A 23,193-nucleotide genomic window follows, 5' to 3' on the forward strand; every position below is an offset into this window, starting at 1 on the left:
TTAAACGTTGTCTGTCTTCTCCCGAAATCTGTTCATAGAACAAACAAAAGAGGTCATTTGATGTAGGATAGTTTTGAAGTTTTCCAGTGAGATGTTCCTCACCAGCCAAAAGAGAAGCATAAAATGTCAAGGAAGAAATCTTCTGCTGTCCAGTTGGACTCAAACATCTCTGCTGTGGATCTTAACAAACCCTCAGAGAGGCCAGGTTTTCTCACTGCTCGCTCTGGCACAACCAGTTCAGAGACTGACAAGGCACAGCCACTCAACACACACAGCCCAACTGGTAAGGCAGCCACTTTGTCCAGGATGGGGGAGACACAGCTTATAATTTCTAAGGGATCTGAGGGCATTCATCAGATTTTAGTCTGGGAAGATAGTCCTTGTACCTTTTATTGTCAAGGATCCGATTCTCCGTATTTTATTCATACTTATACACACAGAAAAAAGAAACAGAAGACCAAGAATACCTCTTGTTCTGTTCATAGGAATCCACAGAAAGAGTGCTTTGATTTTTCCCAGTGGCTTTTTATGGCTATCGTCTCTAAGGCCCCGTCAGATCTTTTCTCCTGCTTCTCGCTTTAATCACAAGACAAAGTCCTCATCTGAGGATGAACAATGAGAACCTGAAGTAGCTCAGTAGACTGCACTTCCCAGATTCATTACCCAGTTGGTTTTGAATCCGAGGAATACGACACCATATGTCCTGATTCTCCTTTAGAAGAACATTCCTTTGATGCAGCATTTAAATTGGAAAGGTAAGCAGGAAGTATTTTGACCTCTTACATATGTGGGTCCCTAAACGTTCAGTCATACTGCCAGTGTTGGTATTTTTACAGGATACTTTTGTCACAGCTTCCTTAAATCCAGAATCCCAGCTTTCTGCACCCAAAAAACTGACAAATTTTGCAGAGTACCAGGTTCCCATAAATTCCTCTACATATGTCCCTTTTTTGACCTTGCTGTAATTTCTCTGGAGTCTGACAAGCCTATCGAGTTGCTGCTATCTTCAGATACATTGCCTAATGACAAAGATAGCAAATATACACTTCTGTCTACATTTTCTTTCCATGACATCAGCTACCAGTCTCACATGATTAGGTATTGTTTATCTGTTTTATGAGATTAACAAAATTATGTCAGATATGCTGGATTCAGATAGTAAGACTTCTGCTATGTCTACCCAAGTGGCTAGGCATTCCATTTAATGCAGCTGTGATGCAACTGATCCATCTTCCAGAGAAGATGCTACTAGTTCTGCTTTAAGAAGTTATTCCTGGTTGAGGTTATAGTCCCTTCCAAAGGATATTAAGTCCCTCGGATAGAGAAGTTATGTTTGGTCCAGCTGCAGCTCAGTTCTTCAAAAGCTTAGAGGAGAGAGGTAAAAATATGCAAGACTTTAAACAGATCTTGATTTTTCCTGAGCCTAAATTATAGAGGAATTATCCCTCTAAAGCTGGTCACTTTTTGTAAGGAACAAAAGTTTAAAAAAAAATGGGGTAAAATGTTTACTGAAAAGGAGAAATCAAAATAAGATTTTAAAGGACCTAAATCGTTCTTTCCAAACAAACCATTTAATCTGTGACTATTGGTCCCTTCCTCGTATTCCCTCCCAATCTGGCCTGCCTTCCCTAACTCTACCAAGGAAGCTTTCCCTTCCCTCTTGGAAACTAAATAACTTCAAACAGTTAGGCCTTCAAAATTATGTAAAAGGGTTACAAGCTATCTTGGCTTCTTCTTCCAGTGAACTTAAGTTTTCCACAGATTCCACTGTAAATATAGATCTGATATTGTTAATCCTCATTTATTCCTTACGCATGGGTATTGGTTCCGACCTCGGAACCGAGCCAGCAATTTTCCAAGCTCGCTTCAGCTTCAAACTCTTGAGCTAAACTCTTACCCACAATTCCCCTCTCCCTGTTACCTCATATTTCGTTTGCCGCGTTGCCATTCGGTCTTGTCAAGCTACTGCTCTTGAGCTAAGTACAGTTATTTGTTGTTTAATAATCTTTCTTATTACTTTTCTGTCAGAAAAGTTTATATTTCATTATCTCTTACCCTACCGCATCTAACGTGCATATTTTCTTCAGGTTTTTCTGATCTTTTCTCTACCTTTTTACCGCAAGGGTATTCTCTCTTTACTATCATTGGTAATCCTTCCCTTTTTTCTCATGCCTTCGGGTATTCTTTTGTACCATTGCTGGTGCCCTTTTCTATTTAATTTGCTGTCATGGCAGATAAGAAAGGTAGTCCGGGGTTTAAGCGGTGTTCTAATTGTGGACACAAACTACCTACTTCTGATGCACACTCTTTGTGCGTTTATTGTTTGGGGGTGTCCCACTTGTCTGTTGACCCGCCTTGTACTATTTGTGAGAACTTTTCAAATAGAACCTTGTTGGAAAGAAAAAACAAGCTGTTACTGAAGGGACTTCTTAAATCTCCCTTTTCAGAGGCTATTTCTGGGTCGGAGGCTTCAACCCTTCCTAGAGCCCATAAGTAAATTTTGGATGTTCCTACTAAGGCTAAGTCTTTGCCTTCGTCCCCGGCTGGGGACTCCTGCCAACCAAAACCTAAATAGGCTAAAGTTTCAGATCCGGAGCTCACTCCGTCAGCCCCAGTGATTTCGGTGCCTAGACCTTCGGCACCGAGGCCTTCGGCTCCACTAGTGATCTCGGCTCCATCTTCTCCTGCAGCCTTCACTGTATCGGCACCGAGGGGCTCCAAGGTTCAGACTAGTACCACTGTATCGACACTGACCATTCAGTCAGCGCAGACCTTGACCTCGTCAGCTTCAAGATCTTCCTCGGAACCGATGCCTTTATTGTTGACTCCAGTTTTGTCGGTTCCAGCTTCAGTACCGGCAACCACTTCGTCACCGATCAAGACCTCGGCACCGATGTCTTCGGTGCAGACATCCATAGTCCACTTGCTCTTGGCACCGTTGTCCTCAGAGCGGACGGGTGAGCTTGGCACCGAATTTGCCTTTTCTGTGGACAGGCCTGTTTCTCCCTCAGTCTTTGTGAGGTCCACTAGAAGCCTTTGCGAACACGATGTGTTGCGTCTTGTGGATCAGGTGCTTTTGGCTAGAGGTATCCCACCCCTCAGGAACTACCCTTCCTTGGAAGGTGATCACCCGTCTCCAAAAGACCCCTTCTTATTCTCCTCCTTCATTGCCTTTGAGGTCCATGGATATAGCTCAGTCTTCCCCTTCTGTGGTTCCCTTTATGGATCTCACTAAGGAACCGCAGTTGCCTTCATGGCAGGAGAGTTTTGCTACGACCCAGGATGTCAGTTGTGACACGCATAGTTTGCTGCTCCACAGCCATCCAGGGACTCCAGGTCGGCAGGCTGAGCCACTTAGAGGAGGGGTGACCCCTGTCCTTGACATGCACTCCTCTTCAGGTGGACCAGCCTTCCAACTGATGGAGAAGGCTTTCACTGCTGCTGGCAATGCTGGATTTGTCTATACCTCCGCCCACCTCTGGTACACTGATTTCACAAGTCGCACCTAGCGGACACCGGGTGCAAGAGCCTCAGGAATTATCCCCACAGGAATCCCCTTTTCCGCTGTCTTCTCCAGGTTCTCCTGCTGAGGAGTTCCACCGGAAAAGTTTGTGTAAGAGGAAGCACATGGACTCCACTGAGGAGTCCCTCACTGAAGAGACAGATTTCGATGAGAGGGAAGGATCCCCACGGTCACCCTCTGAGGTATCCTTTGGTGATATCTTCGAAATCCTGAAACAGAGACGTGACTGGCAGTCCTCTAATCTAACCTCTGAGGAATTTGTGTTCCTGCAGACCTTTCACGCCCGGCCCCCTACCTCTTGGGTTACTCCACCTGCCGGTGAACTTGTCCGGCTTATCATGCAGCATGCTTGGAAGGCTCCTGATACCGTCAAAGCTATTCCCTGGAGGCCAGATAAGATTTTGTCCCCTCTTGCTTCGGATCCCCATTGGTCCAAAGGTCTTCCTGTGGGTGCTTTGATGGTGGCGGCTGCAACAAAAAAGGATCTGGCAGAAGAACAAAGCCAGACTGTCCATCCGCCTAACAAAGAGTCTCGGGCACTGGACAGGATAGGGAAGCACACCTTTGCTTCAGCGACCTTTGCTATCATGTCCCTGAATTATATGGCACACTTTACCAGGCTTCAAAGAGATCTGATTTCTGAGCTCTCTGAAACCTTGGCTGGTGCCATGTCTGATGAGGTCCGTGGCAAAGTGGCCTCTCAGCTGGCCACCATTGAATCAGTATCTAACTCCTCTATGCGACTGACATCTCATGCATCAGAAGGAGCAGCTAGAGCAGCGGGTTCAGCGGCGGTCTTGAGATGACATGCCTGGATGCGCTTGTGCAATTTCGCGAAACCCTTTAAGGCCTCCTTTCTTAATGCTCTCATTGAGGCCTCCTCGTTGTTTGGGCCCAAAGCTAAAAGCACACTGGCCAGATGTGAACAGGATGGTAAGACCCTTTCTGCTGTAGGTGTCTTATTCATTCCTTCAATGTGCGTTCTCCCAAACCAAAAGAGTGGGAAGATATGGTTCAAGAAATCTCAGGGTCCTTTCCTTGACACACAGGCCGAGTTCTCCCCATAGGCAGAGGGGGAAACTCACAGGGAAAAATGCTCCTTTCGAGGCAGAGGGGGTCCGCATAACCAGGGTTCCAGGGATTCTTTCCCTGGTCAATCCTTCCAACACTCCTGAAGAGCGGCCCAACTCCTTTCCTCTTGAGCTGGTTGGGGGACGTTTCTCCTTGCACCCTTCTGCCTGGCTAACCATCATCACCGACTCTTGGGTACAAAGGATTATTACCAGAGGTTATCATATCCCCTTCGATCTTTGTCCTGCCCTTTCAAAAAATCTTCCCAACAATCCACCCAGTCAAAGGGAAGAAGCAGCAGAAACAGCGGCCCAACTCCTTTCCTCTTGAGCTGGTTGGGGGATGTTTCTCCTTGCACCCTTCTGCCTGGCTAACCATCATCACCGACTCTTGGGTACAAAGGATTATTACCAGAGGTTATCATATCCCCTTCGATCTTTGTCCTGCCCCTTCAAAAAATCTTCCCAACAATCCACCCAGTCAAAGGGAAGAAGCAGCACTAGAAATAGAAAAGCTGCTAAGAAAGAGAGTCATCCAAATAGTCCCTCCAGACCAGATAGGATCCGGATTCTACTCAAGACTATTTTTGGTGCCAAAGAAAACCGGGGACTGGAGACCAATTTTGGATCTCAGTGTATTGAACAAGTTTGTGAGAGTACAAAAATTCCAGATGGTCACAATTCATTCTATCCTCCCGCTTTTGGAAAAAAGACGATTGGATGTGCTTGATAGATCTTCAAGATGCGTACTACCACATAAAGGTGGACAGGCCATCAAGAAGATTTCTGCACTTCCGTGTGGGAGCCAGCACTACCAGTTCAGAGTAATGCCCTTCGGACTCTCTACAGCCCCCAGAGTGTTCACAAAGTGCATGGCAGTTGTCACAGCTCACTTGCGACTTCAAGGATTCCAGATGTTTCCATACCTAGATGACTGGCTGATTTCCGCCCCCACCAGACATCTACTGGAAGAAGCCCTGGCATACTCACTCCTCACTGCTCAAGGGCTAGGCATAACCATAAACTGGAAAAAATCCAACCTCACCCCATCTCAGTCGACAGAATTCATAGGGGTTATCTTGGGCACAAAGAACTGCAGAGCTGCTATTCCAGAGCACAGAATTCTAAGGATAAAGCAACAACTGATTCCAATCCTTTCAAGGGAAAAATCCACGGCTCACTCGGTCCTACAGCTGTTGGGTTCCATGGCAGCCTCCATCACCATTGTTCCCCTAGCCAGGTTTCACATGAGGCTTCTACAATGGCTACTGCTTACCAAATGGTATCCTTTTCAGCATCTTCTTTCAGCCATGATTCGAGTAACCCACAGGTGCAAACAGGTTTTAAATTGGTGAATGACACACAATCCGTCACAATGGTCTCGCTCCTTCTCCCCCCAGCAACCCAAGGCCACAGTGACTATGGACGCCTCCCTGATGGGGGGGCTATGTCAGGGTCAGACAGTCCAAGGCACTTGGTCCGAACTAGAGGCCCATCTGCATGTAAATGTTCTAGAGCTGAGGTTGGTGCTTCTGGCGTTGCAAGCATTCCATCCCCTGCTGCCGTCTGGGAAAATTGCGATTCAATTAGACAACATGACGGTGGTCTGGTACATCAACAAGCAAGGTGGAACCAAATCTTACCCCCTTTGTCGAGAGGCCATGAGGATATGGTAATGGGTGATGGCTACCAACCGTTTTCTTCTAGCAACGCACATTCCCGGGAGTTCCAACGTGATAACAGACAGACTAAGCAGGTGCATTCTTCAACCTCACGAGTGATCCATGAATCCCTTGATAGCGGAGGAGATCTTCCACAGCTGGGGCTGTCCTTGCTGTGACCTCTTTGCATCCCCGACCAACTACAAATGCAGCAACTACTTTGCCCTGATTCCCCCTCTGGGACAATCATCCAGGGATGCTCTAGTCCACGATTGGCCCTCAGGTCTTCTTTATGCATTCCCACCCTTTCCCCTCATTCCCCAGTTTCTGAAGAAAGCCCGTCAGTTGAAAAGCAAGGTGATCCTCATAGCACCATATTGGCCTCGACAGATTTGGTTCCCCTTCCTTTGGCCTCACCTACTAGATCGACCATGGATTCTCCATCTAACCCCAGAGTTGATCTCACATCCACAGAACCTGATTCATCCCAACTTGAACAGCCTGAAGCTCACGGCTTGGTTACTCCAATTCCCTTGATTGTCATGCAGAATGATCTTTCTTTACCAGTACGTGATATTCTCATTGCATCTCATAAGCCTTCCACGAGAATTACTTATCTGAGCAAGTGGAAAAGATTTACCTGTTGGCTGAAAGATAAACAAGTAGATCCCTTCTCAGCACCAGTATCGATAATACTAGACTATCTGGCTGACCTTTTTCAATTAGGTCTGTCGGCCTCTACCATTAGAGTTCATTTGGCTGCAATTTCTAATTTTCATGAGGGTGTCCAAGATTCCTCTCTTATGTCCCACTAATTGTGCAAGACTTTCATAAAAGGTGTGAATCATCTGAAGCCACCTTTTAGAGAACCTATTCGACCATGGGATTTATCATTAGTTCTACAAGCTCTGACAATGCCACCTTTCGAACCAGCCTCTTCTTGCGACCTCAAGTATTTGTCATGGAAAACCTTGTTTTTGGTCGCCATTACTTCTGCCAGATGTATTTCTGAGCTTCAAGCTTTATGCATCAAGAGTCCATACTTGATTTTTCATAGAGATAGTGTCTCTGAGAACTAATCCATCTTTTTCTGCCTAAAGTGATCTCTAAAATGTCCATTAATCAAGCCATTGAATTGCCAGTTTTCTTTCCCAGTCATTCAAACAGAGGAGAGTATTGCCTACATACCCTAGATATCCACAGGAAAATTCGTTTTTACTTAAATAGGAATAGGCCCTTTCATAAATCTGACCAGTTATTTTTGGCTTTTTCTGGACCTAGATTAGGATCTGCTGTTGCTAAGGTCTCATTGGCTAGATGGTTGAAGGACTGTGTGACTTTCATTTATACATAATGCAACATCTCCTTGCCTACTACCATGAAAGCTCATTCAACAAGGTTGGTGGCGACTTCTGCTGCCTTCCATGCCAGAACTTCCTTACATGACATCTGTGCAGCTACAACTTGGGCTGCAACTCATACCTTCATCAGTCATTACAAATTGAATTTGGCCTCCAGGGGAAGAGCATCTTTCGGTTCTATGGTGCTCAGGAATGTCCTTCCATGAGAGCCTCCCAGGAAAAGATGTAGCTGGGGACTCTGTTCCATGCGTAAAGAATGAACGAGGATTAACAATATCAGGTAAAGAAGTTATGTCTTACCATAATGTTCCATCTGTATTGTTGAACCTCGTTCAGTCATTACGACCCTCCCTCCTTCCCCCTCCTGTGGTTTCTAGTGGATCTCACCATCCGGTTCTCTTAGGTTATTTGACCAGAGGTAGCCTGTACCTTCTTTGACTTGCAAACTCAATCTGAGGTAACAGGGAGAGGGGAATGGTGGGTAAGAGTTTAGCTCGTGAGTTTGAAGCTGACGCGAGCTTGGAAAATGGCTGGCTCGGTTCCGAGATCGGAACCGATACCCATGCGTAAGGAATGAACGAGGATCAACAATACAGATGGAACGTTATAGTAAGACGTAACTTCTTTTTCTCTCCCACTAACAGAAGAAAGGTTTTTACTCAAGGCTCTTCCTAGATTCCCTGGAAGAAGGGAAACTGGAGACCCAGTCTGGATTTGTCAGTTTTCAATACCGTCTTAATTGCACCAAAATTCGATATGTTTTCTTTACAAACTCTTCTTTCAGTGATCCTTCCTCAGGCCTTCTTATTTACCCCGACATAAAGGACACATATCTGCATATCTCAGTTCATCCAGATCACAGGGAATTCTTGCGATTCTGTGCCTTACAATTTCATTTTTGGTTTTCTTCTTTGCCCAGTGGTCTTTTTACTGCCCCAGAGGTATTCAGCAAATGCATAGCTGCTGTTACATTTTGCAGGCTTCAGGGGATACATATTTATCCCTATCTGAACAACCTTCTTTTCCAGGCTTCATTAAGAGACAAACTTCTTGCAGGCCTCCATTTCACCACACATCTTTTTCACTGCCTGGATTTTACCATTAATTTCAAAAAGTGTGTCCTACTTATGCTTCAGGATCTGCTATTTATAGGCTGCATACTCAATACTGTTTCAATAACATCCTTTCTCCCAGAAGGCACGATGCAGTTCCCAGTTGCTTTCCTTCAATCTGTCCGTACTCTTGACCTCAAGCAAGAGGGATTTTGAGAACCCTGGAGTACAAGGCTTCCACTATACAAATAATACCTTTTATCAGTTTCCATATGAGGAAGAATGAGTGGCACCTCAGTCCATTTAGGCACAACACTGCTACCCACTGATCTTCCCCATTCCTGTTTTGCACTTCTTCTGGAAGGAATTTCTTTGGCAGATCAACCAGATTGCACTCCGTCCTGGAGTGCCCTTTCTGGTTCTTTTTCCTTACCAGGAATGTTTTACAGATGCTTCAGATCTGGCATTGGGGGGCATATAATATGGACACAAAAGTCCAGTGTTATTTGTTCAAAGTGAGACATCAAAAATCCATAAATGTAAAAGAAATGAAAGCCTTGATCTTAGCTTTTCATTTCTTAGACTGCCCGTAGACACCAGATCTTGTCCAAGCACTTACAGACAACACAACTGCTATGTGGCATATAAAGAAATGGTGGAGTGGGGGCAAGATTCTGTCACCTCTGCAGACTTGTCCTTTTTGCTCGGGACATAGCCATTTCAGCACAATCTTTTTCTGCCGGCAGTGCGCATTCCCTCCAAGAGGAATACTGTTTTAGATTTCTTGAGCAGATCCAAGGCAGACCATCATGAGTGGATATACACAGAAAGGTCGTCTTATGGATTGTCCATCAGTGGGGTACATCTCAAATCTTTGCCTCCACTTTGAACAGACAGCTCAGATTGTTCTGCTCCAGACTACTGTGCCAAGAGGTCCAGAAAGTGGATAATTTGTCTTTTTCATGGAAGGAGAATTTCCTCTGTCTTCCCTCCTATTCCACTTATTTCCAAAGTCCTGCTCAGAATCAAGGAGGACAAGTAAAAAATCTTGCTGCTGACCCCCCCCCCCCTTTTAGCTCAGACAGCACTGATTCTCCCTTCTCTTCTACCTGGCCCAGGGCAGTCACCACGAGTTACCTCAGGGGATGCACTTGCTCACACAATGTAAGGGCTCTCTCATTCATCCAAACCTACAAACCTTAAATGTAATACTTTGGACAATCAAGATTTTGATTCCATTTAGGCACCTTTTCTCCAAGGAAGTGACACAGGTGTTACAGGAAGTTAGAAAACCTCTTACAAGAAAATTCTATGTTTTCATATGGACAAAATTTTCTTTCTGCTGCTAAAAACAGAAAACAAGACTTATCAAATGGGCATCCGTGTCATTCTTTATTTTACTTGTGGCAGCTGCTCTACTCAGGACTGGTATATTCTTCTATGAAAGCACATATGTCAACAACCTGTACCTGCCTGCCTTTAGATCTACTTATGTTTCCATGTCTTCAAGTCAAGCAGTTCTTGAAATAATTCTTCCACATAGGTTAAAAAAAAAAAGTTGTTTGCTCTCCTTACGACTTGAATACTATTCTAAAAAAATGTTTATTCTCCTTAGGACCTGAATTATAATCTAGAAAGAAACTCTTTCTCTTTCAGCCTGCTACTACTTCCTCTCTAAAATTCTGCACCTAGAAATCAGGCTTGCTAGTAGCACTTACCTCAGCAGAAGGGGTTTCAGAACTGGAAGCCTCTGTGGCTTCTCCTGCTTCTCTCATGTTTTCATAAAGATAGGTAACTGCAAAACTAACCCTTTCTTCATGCCTAAGGTGAATAACGAACTATCTTTAAATCAGTTCTTCACTGTTTCGTCCTTTTTCTCCTCTACTCAGAATAAAGTTGAAAGAATATTGCACTCTTTAGGTATTCACAGGCAGCTCAAATTTTACCTTGACCTATCAGGAAATCTAATGAACTTTTTATTTCTCTTTCAAGACTTGAAGTCAAGTTACCTCGTCTCCAAACAATATCTTGATGGATCTCCTTGACCATTTCCTTTTGCTACTGCTTCCATGGAAAAGATCTTTCCAGTTCACTTAAAAGCTCATTTAGCCAGAACTGTGCTTGTTGTGGAGCCTTCATCAAATGTCTGGATACTAGTCCCATTCTAAAAGCAGTCACTTGGACTTCCATTCACAACTTTACTGTGTGTTACAAGATTAATGCTTTCTATAGGTCTGTATCTGGCTTTGCTAGGTCTGTCTTTCAAAGAATGCTCGTTTACTCAGTCCTCCTCTTTGAGTATCTAGAAGGCTTAGGGAGTCTTCCTGTACATTATTAATATTGCAGTAGTGATCAAGGAAGAACATAGTAGAGCTGTGTGAGAATTTACCATAATAGTAGATGTCCGACTGATCTCTGTTGAGGTATTAGCACCCACCCTCTTTTCCCCCTTTTCATTCTTTTTTCAGGCCAAGGTGGGCATCCTATTCCTTACCCCTCTTTCAGTTGTCATGTATATATGTATATTTATTTATGGTAAGTTCTTACACAACTGTACTTTGTCTCTCTACTAGTTTCCTAGTGTTGTCTTGCTCGTTCTTCGGTCTATATTAGATGATCAACCATCCACAACCGTGAACGCCTAATGAGTAACACATAAACTCCAAAGTATGAAAAGCGCGAAGGCTGTAAATGTCAAAAACCAGAACGCCGAACGTATTCCCGTGGCCAGCAGGGTGATTGTGGGGAAGAGGAAATATATCCTTTTCCCCATTGTAGTGTGATCTCTGAGTTGGTATATATAAATAGGAGGGGTGGGGGGCACAGCCCCCCCATGGGGGGTGCAGGGGGGCTTGCCCCCTGCAAAAGTGTGATTAATGAAGTTTGTTTGTGTATGTTTTACTTACCTTTGTGGCGCTGTTGTTTAAACTGCATCCGGCATTCCGGTTTTCGATATTTATGTTCTTCGCTTTTTCCGTAGTTCAGCGTTTGTGTTGCTCATTAGGTGTTCGCGGTTGTGGACATTCAGTTTTATGATATAGACCCCGTTCTTCTTGTATTGACAATCCTCTAAAATGTCCATCTGTCAACATCCAAGAAAGTAACTGCCAGCATCCACAAATTACTTTAACACTTGACTATAACTCCTCTGCACTTTTTATTTTTCACATGAAGCCTTATACTTCCTACCTATGAGATACGCCAAGAAAGAAAAAAACAAATCGTCCAACGAACAACAGCTGCAGCAAGCAAACTTTCAACTTCTGATTTAAGTAATAAAAATTGTTGTTTCTATTGAAATAATGGTTCATCCACTTAATAAAATCAGCACACCTTTTATTAAAAAGTAACTGTGAAGCGAACCCAACTGTTAAAAACAGATAAAACCAGAAATCCTGTTAAGCGCTTTTCGTCTTCACAGTGTGAAGACTTCTTCAGACTAATTACTTTCTCCTGCAGTTCTTCTACATATAACTTCCTGTGACATCACTTAATTTACTTAATCATAATGCAATTGCACTCTGTAATTACTCACTACTCTCTTTCTAATCCCTATTTGTTGCTTTCCGTTCTTATTCAGATACACTATACATCTTGTTCACATACCACACGAGTGTAAAAACAAGAAGTAAACACAAAGACAAAGCTTCGTTCCATAGGGACGGACGCAACTGCTAGTTGTTGTTGTATCTTACGGCTTCTCCCGGTTAGGGGTCACCACAGCGGAACTCCGGTCTACTAATGATTGGCAGTAGATTTTTACATGCCCAGTTGCCAGCCCTGATGCACAACCTTCAACGAAGGTATGCCCATTCACGCATGTCTCCACACAGAAGACGCTTTAGCTGAGAATCGAACAGGACAACGTCTTACTGTGAGGCGACAACACTACCGCAGCACCACGGACACAACTGTTAGTAAAAATGTTAAAATTCCTGTTGAACACTTATACATTTTGTCCGTACCTCCACATTTCATGTTGTAGCAACTCTAATTACATATTGGTTACAATATTTTAGATCCATTAGAAGTCAGATAATAATGTCGGTACCTTAAATCTGTTGGTAAATGTTTTTTGCTGTTAAAGTAACTGAAATAAAATACATAAAGTTGTTAATTCATATGTTTACCATCAAAAACATCTATACTATTCTTGCTTATTCAATACATTGATTCCTATCTATATAAGCGGGACCTGTCTTAACTATATTAACTATATATACTAAAACCAGGTACGTGCAAAAGTCAGTCTACATATTGAACTTCCTATTAATATCATGGACATAAATTTCGTATCTAATAGAAAAAAAACAAATCAACTTTTGGGGTGGGTTTAATCCAAAAATCATATTATGGTGAAATGTACTCAAATACAGTACATTTTACTGTCAGTTATTAAATACATCTAAGCTTCAATTACATCTGTTCAGATTTTTTATCCTTAATATACACAAAATAGAGTAAATTTCATTTATGCCTGGATAAACACAGGCATTAGTATTCAGCTGCCATATTAATTCAAGTCTCTCTAATAAAAGACTATGTGGACCCCCCCCCTTCCATCTGTTTTGTTCAGTTACGTGCCTTGCCAGGGCATTTTCTGTTTTTTTATGACTTATACTATATAGATGTTCATATACCCTTTCTTTAAGTGTTCTAATGGTTTTTCCTATATAAAACACTTGGCATTGTTGACACTTAGCCAGATATATACTATCATTTTTGACTGACAACTAAATTTGTCCCTTGTTTTGTATTTCTTATATAAAAAGTCTGGCCAATGTCTATGTGTTTACAATAGTTACACATTAGGCATTTGAACATACCTGGATTCCTAATATTAGTAACTCGTTCTCAAAAATGCTTTTTATATTTCTCCCCCTCCTAAATATAACCTGAGGGGGTCTTACAAGCTTGGCTTGCTACCTACAGATGGATCATTTTCTAAAATTTCCCAATTCTTGTATACGATATTTCTTAATTCTTAGGCATTCATACTGTATAATGTAATAAAACTGTACCCTCTGGAAATGTGCTTGTTATTGATGTCCCCATTTTTTATGAGTGTGTTGTCCATACTGCTGTCTACTTGTTCAATACTTAAAACAGGCTTGTATATACCGTTACTTCTTTTATTCTGTATTTCAGAAATCAGATTACTCACTAAGTCGTACGGGTAACCTCTATTAAGGAACATACCTTCCAATTTTTGGCATTCTATCCAAAAATCCATTTCCAAACTAGTCATCCTTGCTGCCCTCACCAGCTGTCCTTTCACCACTGATCTTTTTTGGTGAAATGGATGACAGCTGGAGAAGTGGACCAAACTGTTGGAATATGTTTCCTTTCTAAAGATGCTACTCACATATTTATTGTACTTACTATCTTTCCTTAACTCAATATCCAAATATGAAATTTTGTTTGTACCATAATTTGATGTAAACTTCAAAAAGGTAACTGTGTGGTTAAAATAATTTAATAAATCTTTATGTATTTTATTTCAGTTACTTTAACAGTAAAAAACATTTACCAACAGATTTAAGGTACAGACATTATTATCGGACTTCTATTGGATCTAAAATATTGTACCCAATTTGTAATTAGAGTTGCTACAACATGAAATGTGGAGGTACGGACAAACTGTATAAGTGTTCAAAACTGTATAAGTGTTCAACAGGAATTTTAACATTTTTACTTTTTACTAACAGTTGTGTCCGTCCCTACGGAACGAAGCTTTGTCTTTGTGTTTACTTCTTGTTTTTACACTCGTGTGGTATGTGAACAAGATGTATAGTGTATCTGAATAAGAACAGAGAGCAACAAATAGGGATTAGAAAGAGAGTAGTGAGTAATTACAGAGTGCAATTGCATTATGATTAAGTAAATTAAGTGATGTCACAGGAAGTTATATGTAGAAGAACTGCAGGAGAAAGTAATTAGTCTGAAGAAGTCTTCACACTGTGAAGACGAAAAGCGCTTAACAGGATTTTTGGTTTTATCTGTTTTTAACAGTTGGGTTCGCTTCACAGTTACTTTTTAATAAAAGGTGTGCTGATTTTATTAAATGGATGAACCATTATTTCAACAGAAGCGACCACACAACAATTTTTATTACTTAAGTAAGAAGTTGAACGTTTGCTTGCTGCAGCTGTTGTTCGTTGGACGATTTGTTTTTTTCTTTCTTGGCATGTTTTGTTTGTGTTAGTATGGCGGCAGAAGGCATCAACAGCTCCCAGTTACCAGGGACACAAAATTGTGATGCTGGTAACCTATTTTAATTAACTTGTTATCCCAACGGGTGGAGAACTTGTCTAATAAATTAGACACATTGGGTGGAAGTCCATTAAGTAACCAACCTTATAATGGGAACGTAAACTTGTTAAACCAATCTGAAACTAATCAAAGTAGTTCCGAGAGGTTGGAGTTGATCACTAACCCTGTTTTAGTTTCTCCTACAATTTCAAACAATTCAAATTAGACAGGACCAGTACATAATTCACAAGGCGGAAATGGTCCTAGAATTAATACAAATAATTTGGCAAATCCAAATGTTACCTCAGGGCTTATTGGGACTCTGAATGTATCAACTTGGCTCCATGAATCAATGACATTCAGTAGTGGTGAACAAGCAGTACCACAGGAGAACTCGGCTAGAGGTATAACATCGATAGTCACCAACTTAAAAAATCTTGAACACACACTTATCAAATATAAGAAACTTCAATTAGAGGTGTCATATTTCAAAGAGTTTATCAAAGAGAAGATTGTACCGAAAGGTTTAAGATCATGGCAATTTCCAACGGGCCTTGTAGAAGGGTCAGTATTCCACAAAGATTTACTAACCATGTTTGACAGACATGGAACAGAACTACTGGAACTTATGGCTAAAAATTATCAAATTAATCTAGAAGTGTTATCTACTGACATAGATTTTGAACGTTACAAGTTCGACTATAACAGAACATTTGAGAGCATCAACCAATTAATGGAAAAAGTAAAATCAATAAAGATCAAGAAAATGCAACGAGACAAGATAGCATATGGAAATGGTACAGCGTACCTGAAACCTCCACCATCCCAGGTGTGGAGACAAACAGGAACATCTAGAAGAGAAGAAGATACTGATGGCACCTGGGACAATATAATTCAATCCACACATAATGTGACAAGTAATAACAACAACAATGAGGTGTGAAGGAGTGAAAGAATTTTACAGAAAAACAACTACAGTAGAGAGAATAATTCTATGAATCAAAATCATGATAACGGAGAAAATTTTCACCATCAAGCCCAAAACCACAACCCGTGGAAGGGGAAACAACAACGCTCCAACAACAACAGGAGACGGAGGAAATAAATAATATATTTGAGAGCAACAAAAGGTACTGTAAAACTATGCTCAATAAGCAAAAAGATTTTACAGTCTACAATTACACAGAGACTGTAATAGACAACAACATGATGGAATTTTTGCTAAAGGCCAGATTTTTGTAATAGCTGAGAAAGCACAATTAGCACAAACTCTCATAGACTTGAAATTATTTACACGTAAAGTGAATTTAGCAGTGATTTTGGGCACAGAAAAACAAAGTGAAACTGAATTTTGCACTACTAGTATGTAAAACCCACCTTTGCACAACAGTATTGCATTGTTTGAAAAAATGTGTGAAATTAATTTTAGGCATTATATAGAGAACAGCAGAATAATAAAAAATGAGGAAAACATTACTAAGCAAGAAAGGCAGACAATTAACAACATAAAACAATTACCCCTAAGATTTATGAAACCAGATAAGGGAGGGGGACTAGTTATTATGTATAAAGAAGACTATAAACGAAGAATGAAAATGTTACTTAATAGTGACACATATGTAAGTGTTTCAAGAAACGAACTTAACATAGCTTACTCAAGAATTAAAACATATATAAATGATTTATTTATAGAGGCTAAGATAGACTTGAACATGTATAACTATATGACCATGTTAGCACCTAATATTCCTCATTTATTTGGAGTACCGAAGGTCCATAAAAATATAGAAGACCCTCCCATGAGACCACTGGTAGACGTACGCAACAGTATTACTTACAGTTGCGCTAAGATAGTAGATTCAGTATTGAAAAACTATATCAAACATGAAAGTAAAATATGCAAAGATTCATGGCCATTTCTGAAAGAAATCAACCAACTGGAATTTAGGGATGAATACAATTTCATGACAATTGATGTCAAAGATTTATATACATCTATCCCACACACAGAAGGGATAGAATGGGTCTCTAACAAATTAAGAAAATGGGGGGCCCCTTTGACAGAAATTAGTTTGGTAGAGGAATTGTTGGACATTGTTTTGTCCAATAATTACATTATGTTTGACAATACCTACTACCTGCAAAAAGTGGGAGTAGCAATGGGGTCCCCACTTGGAGCCAACTTTTCAAACTTAGTAAAGACACACTGGGAAGATGAATTTATTTGGAACATAACTAGCGTCAAAGAACAATTATATTTTTACACAAGATTCTTGGACGATATTTTTATTATACTAAGAGATGATGAAGCAAAAGCCAAAGATTTATTAAATTATTTTAACAACACAGTTACTTTTTTGAAGTTTACATCAAATTATGGTACAGACAAAATTTCATGTTTGGATATTGAGTTAAGGAAAGATAGTAAGTACAACAAATATGTGAGTACCATCTTTAGAAAGGAAACATATTCCAACAGCTTGCTCCACTTCACCAGCTGTCATCCATTTCACCAAAAAAGATCAGTGGTGAAAGGACAGCTGGTGAGGGCAGCAAGGATGACTAGTTTGGAAATGGATTTTTGGATAGAATGCCAAAAATTGGAAAGTATGTTCCTTAATAGAGGTTACTCGTACAACTTAGTGCGTAATCTGATTTCTGAAATACAGAATAAAAGAAGTAATGGTATATACAAGCCTATTTTAAGTATTGAACAAGTAGACAGCAGTATGGACAACACACTCATAGAAAATGGGGACATCAATAACAAGCACATTTCCAGAGGGTACAGTTTTATTACATCATACAGTATGAATGCCCAAGAATTAAGAAATATCGTATACAAGAATTGGGAAATTGTAGAAAATGATCCATCTGTAGGTAGCAAGCTTGTAAGACCCCCTCAGGTTATATTTAGGAGGGGGAGAAATATATAAAGCATTTTTGAGAACGAGTTACAGACTAATATTAGGAATCCAGGTATGTTCAAATGCCTAATGTGTAACTATTGTAAACACATAGACATTGGCCAGACTTTTTATATAAGAAATAAGAAATACAAAACAAGGGACAAATTTAGTTGTCAGTCAAAAATGATAGTATATCTGGCGAAGTTTCAACAATGCCAAGTGTTCTGTATAGGAAAAACCATTAGAACACTTAAAGAAAGGGTATATGAACATCTATATAGCATAAGTCATAAAAAAACAGAAAACGCCCTGGCAAGGCACATAATTGAACAACCAGATCACTCATTTAAATTTTGTGTAATTGATCAAATTAAAACAGATGGAAGGGGGGTCCAGATAGTCTTTTATTAGAGAGATTTGAATTAATATGGCAGCTGAATACTAATGCCTGTGTTTATCCAAGCATAAATGAAATTTACTCTATTTTGTGTATATTAAGGATAAAAAATCTAAACAGATGTAACTGAAGCTTAGAAGTATTTAATAACTGACAGTAAAATCTACTGTAGTAGTATTCAATCACAGGTGTGGCCACGCGCACAATGTACTAGAGTACATTTCACCATAATAGGATTTTTGGATTAAACCTGCCCTAAACGTTGATTTTGTTTTTTCTATTAGATAACGAAATTTATGTCCATGATATTAATAGGAAGTTCAATATGTAGACTGACTTTTGCACGTACCTGGTTTTATATATATAGTTAAGACAGGTCCCGCTTATGTAGATAGGAATCAATGTATTGAATAAGCAAGAATAGTATAGATGTTTTCGATGGTAAACATATGAATTAACAACTTTATGTATTTTATTTCAGTTACTTTAACAGCAAAAAACATTTACCAACAGATTTAAGGTACCGACATTATTATCGGACTTCTATTGGATCTAAAATATTGTAACCAATATGTAATTAGAGTTGCTACACTATGAAATGTGGAGGTACGGACAAACTGTATAAGTGTTCAACAGGAATTTTAACATTTTTCCTAACAGTTGTGTCCGTACCTACGGAACAAAGCTTTGTCTTTGTGTTTACTTCTTGTTTTTACACTCGTGTGGTATGTGAACAAGATGTATAGTGTATTTGAATAAGAAAGGAGAGCAACAAATAGGGATTAGAAAGAGAGTAGTGAGTAATTAGAGTGCAATTGCATTATGATTAAGTAAATTAAGTGATGTCACAGGAAGTTATATGTAGAAGTACTGTAGGAGAAAGTAATTAGTCTGAAAAAGTCTTCACACTGTGAAGATGAAACGCGCTTAACAGGATCTTTGGTTTTATCTGTTTTTAACAGTTGGGTTTGCTTCACAGTTACTTTTTAATAAAAGGTGTGCTGATTTTATTAAGTGGATGAACCATTATTTCAACAGAAGCGACCACGCAATTTTTATTACTTAATTAAGAAGTTGAACCTTTGCTTGCTGTAGCTGTTGTTCGTTGGATGATTTGGATACTTCCTACCTAGTCAACTCAAAACCTATCCCATAAGCCCATTGTCAAATTTTCTTTACACAAGGACAGATTCCCATAAGTCCAAATACATGAACTGATAAATCAGTTTTCTTCCCTTTTTCATCTTCATTTTCCTCCTTCTGTGCTGTTATTGAAACACTTCCTTCCCAGTCATCCTCATTCACCACAACCACATTACTAACAAAAAATGACTGTATCTCTGTCTGTTGAACAGACCACCAAATAACTTGGAATTAACTAAATTCCAGCCTTTCCCCTCTCTGCTGTAGACAATGTAGTGTTTGTGTGTTTTTTAAATAAGAATGATGTTAGTTTGCTGCATCCTCCTTGTGTTGCATATTCAAGGTGCTTGAGAGTCATACCAAGAAGGTAAGTTTGTACAAGTTATCATGTACGTGAACAGCACAGTGGCAGTGTGTAGCATTATCGCCTTATAGTAAGAGGTCATCCAATTAAATTCTCAGCTGGGGTGTCTTCTGTACTGAGTCTGCACATCCTCCTTGTGTTCGTGACTTTTCTCTGACTTCTCCAGTTTCCTCTCACATTCTGAAAACATGCAATAAGGTGAACTGAACACACAAAATTTTCCATAGATATGTATGTGCGTGTATGTGTTTGTGTGAGTACTTGTCTGTATGCGGTATGAAAGAACAACTGGGGCAAGGTTTGCTACCTAGTGGTGTGAATATTGGTGGTTGATGATGGCCACTGTTGACCTGTCTACCCCAACCCATATGCAAAAATAAGAAAAAAGGGGTTTGTGGATGGATAAGTTTTTGCAATGTAGCATGAAATTTCCTAAGGCTAGATGATTAGCATTAAATCTGTATACCCAAATATAACATTCTTCTTTTTCAAATTAAATGTTTAGTTTTGATGTAGCTGTGTAACACTGTGCTTTTTTTAAATCTAGTAAAATATATGTCTGTGATGTAGTATGCTTTTCTTTACATTTATAATATCAGAATTACTCATAACACATTGTGTATGTCATGGCTAGTTTATACCAACAGCAACTTTGCAAAAATGTACAAAACATTTTTCTTAGTGAAAGGTTCAGTCTTTAGAACCATTTTAAAATACTCTGGAATAGTCTGTTTATCTATTTTTTCAATAGTCTTCCATTTCTTGAGAACTTAATAGAAGAACTATTTACAGTAGACCTCTTGTCTTCTGGAGACTGTTCTTGCTGCCTATACAGCAGCTTCACTGTAAGACACAACTTCATGGGTTTCTCTGTAGCTCTTGACTATCACAGTTCTTGTAGTCTCTTTTGTTACAACAAGACTAGTTTTCATACTTCTGTTTGCTTTTCCTCCAGCATGCTTGACTTGGGCACATTTGCCTTGTACGAAGGTCTGTAATTTCATCTGTAAAGCTTTACATCTTCGTAAACCGCAAAGGAGATGGAACAGGTCAGTACCCACTCTGTTCAACAGATGATGTGAAATTGGCTATACTAACATTGCTTCCTTAAGATTCTTGTAGCATGCATATGGCACGGCTTTGCTGAACTTGATCTGTCTGAGTCAGCATGTCTGGCCTGAGCATATCTTTTGCTCTTTCTTTGCACTTTTCTGTTCCCAGATGTGAGTTGTGTTTTGTCTCTGATATTTTGTTTTCTCACCAAATTAGGAACTATTTTCTCAGCTTTAGGTGTTTAATTCCATCTTGCATTTCACCACCGTCCTGGCTATTTCTACATCCTGCAACCATATATCAAATATCTATCAGGTAAAACTTTAAGTCTTTCAGGTTTTTCGTGATCATTGCTTGACTGCCAAGCTGTAGTGCAAGGGCATGACCTTATTCGTACTTTTCTTTTATCTGCCTTTTTCATTGGCATGTCATGTCAGTTGCAGCCAGGGTTATGTGTGCCTTCATGCACAGGAACTAGAGGAAATTTGAGCTGTGCCAAGGTTGAATACCGGAAGAGGAAATGACAGCAATCACAGTATTTATGCACCATACAAACCTCCTGGATGATAAACTGATATGTTTAGTCTGTATCTGCTTTGCTCCTGTATGATGGAGAGGGAAAGTGTCCCTTTCTCTGGATCGATCACTGTTTTAGAGGGCGACCCTGGCTGATGTTGTCTTTCAAGAGTTGACATTTGGATCTTATATGCAGCAAAGGTGTGTGTGTGTGTGTGTGTGTGTGTGTGTGTGTGTGTGTGTGTGTGTTGGGGGGGGTTAACAAAACTGCATGTAATGGAATCCTGTCCACCTTTAATATAGAGTAGTTACAGTCAGCAATAACAGTGTCTCAGACACAGATAAATTCATATATATATTTCCATGAAACTGAATGTCCAAACAATATGTGGATGTTTTAAAAAATATACCTATGACAATGTTTGTGTGTGTATATGTTTGCACCGTTAAAAATTATAGCTATTTATATGTTTATATACACATTCTCTGTCTCTCTCTCTCACTCACTCACTCTCTCTCACACACACACACACACACACTTGCATGTGTACACGTGCAGACACACCAAAATATGCAAATATTTGTGTGTATGTGTTTATAAGATATAATATATGGCTACAGGGCAGCATTACATTGGCTAACATTTCCTTGTAGATTCTTTTTACTTTTCATTTTTCCCTTTTGTCATCTCAGCATATTATGTGATCACTGGAAGCTGTCCAGTTTGTCTTGTTGAGACGAACTTTAAAGCCTAAACATGGTCACCCGTCTTATTGGTGTGAAAGCCATAGTAAGAATACGGTTTGTTAAATTGCTAATTGACTGATGGAGCAGGAAGAAAGTCTCAGCAGTATTATTTGCTGTGAACAGCTTCTGTCATATCTTTTTCAATTAAACCTTTGTCTTAACATTATATTTTTAATAATTCTGCTCTTGTGACTTAACACCATCTTTCTTAAAACTGTATTTCTGTTCAAATTCTGAGTGAAAGTGTGCATGTCGAATAAATTTGTTTTGTCTTACTGCTCAGTAGGTACTGACGTTTGCCTAAATGACTTGAGTAGAGGCTTAGATTCCTGTGAAAAACTTCAGGGTGAAGATGAAAACGAGAGGGTGAGGTACATTGAGGATGAGAAGAAGAAGCTACTGGAAGAGGCTGCAATTGAACTGAAAGAGGATAACATTCGGCAGGAGCAGTTGTTGAACATTTTAAAGAGGTTGGCTGTTCTGAAGGGAGAAGACCCAGAGAAAGGTGAGTTGCCCTGTTAGAGCACTTAAGTATGGCAACATTGATTACAGCAGACAGTTGTGTATTCTGACTTTTTGGTTCATGCTTTTAATCTAGTATGTTAGGCCAATGAGTGGCAGATCTGTCACTAGATAGGGACCTGTCCTTCTCTTAGGTTTTTGCATTTTCTGCTGTTTTGCTCCAGAATGTTAACAGAGTCATAGCTGGCTCATCTAGCACCCAGGACCATTCCCTGATGTGGCACCCTTAGCTGGAAGATGAGGACCTAAACAAAAACAAAAAAAAGAGAATGATCCATTCTGATCTGACAACAGTCCAGACATTAGGGACAAGCCAGGTCCTGTTTTTGCTCTACTCAAATCCAAGTTGAGAAGCAAAAACTTGGTTCATTCTCCTGTCTGCTTGGTACTTCTAACTTCCTAATCTCTTCCTACTTTTAAAATCATAGTGTGCCATTTGATACATTTATAGCAAATGGCTTGCTACAACATGCATCACAGATAAAACACTGAAGCACTTTAGTCCTGCAATAATCACCACAAAAGTAGTATCAAAATGAATGTTAGTACTGGGCATCTCCTGATCTTACTCTCAAGCGTATTGTGCCTGGGATAGCTTCCCCCTTCACCTCACCCTAGCTACT

At 40.1% G+C, this 23,193-nt stretch overlaps 1 protein-coding gene across 3 annotated transcripts in view; it reads left to right on the top strand.

Moving 5' to 3' along the window:
- Positions 1–23,193, top strand: part of ZFYVE19 (zinc finger FYVE-type containing 19) — a 641,592-nt gene that overhangs the window by 341,826 nt on the left and 276,573 nt on the right. For 2 of the 3 annotated variants that reach the window (XM_044074191.1, XM_044074190.1), the window contains exon 8: positions 22,332–22,553. In XM_044074191.1, coding sequence (XP_043930126.1) covers positions 22,332–22,553 — 222 coding nt within the window. The remainder of the gene's footprint in view (positions 1–22,331; positions 22,554–23,193) is intronic. The other variant, XM_044074192.1, reaches the window with a different exon arrangement.

Source organism: Protopterus annectens, chromosome 6.part0 (genome assembly GCF_019279795.1).
Source record: "Protopterus annectens isolate FY-2018-M chromosome 6.part0, PAN1.0, whole genome shotgun sequence".
Classification (NCBI taxonomy): Eukaryota; Metazoa; Chordata; order Ceratodontiformes; family Protopteridae; genus Protopterus; species Protopterus annectens.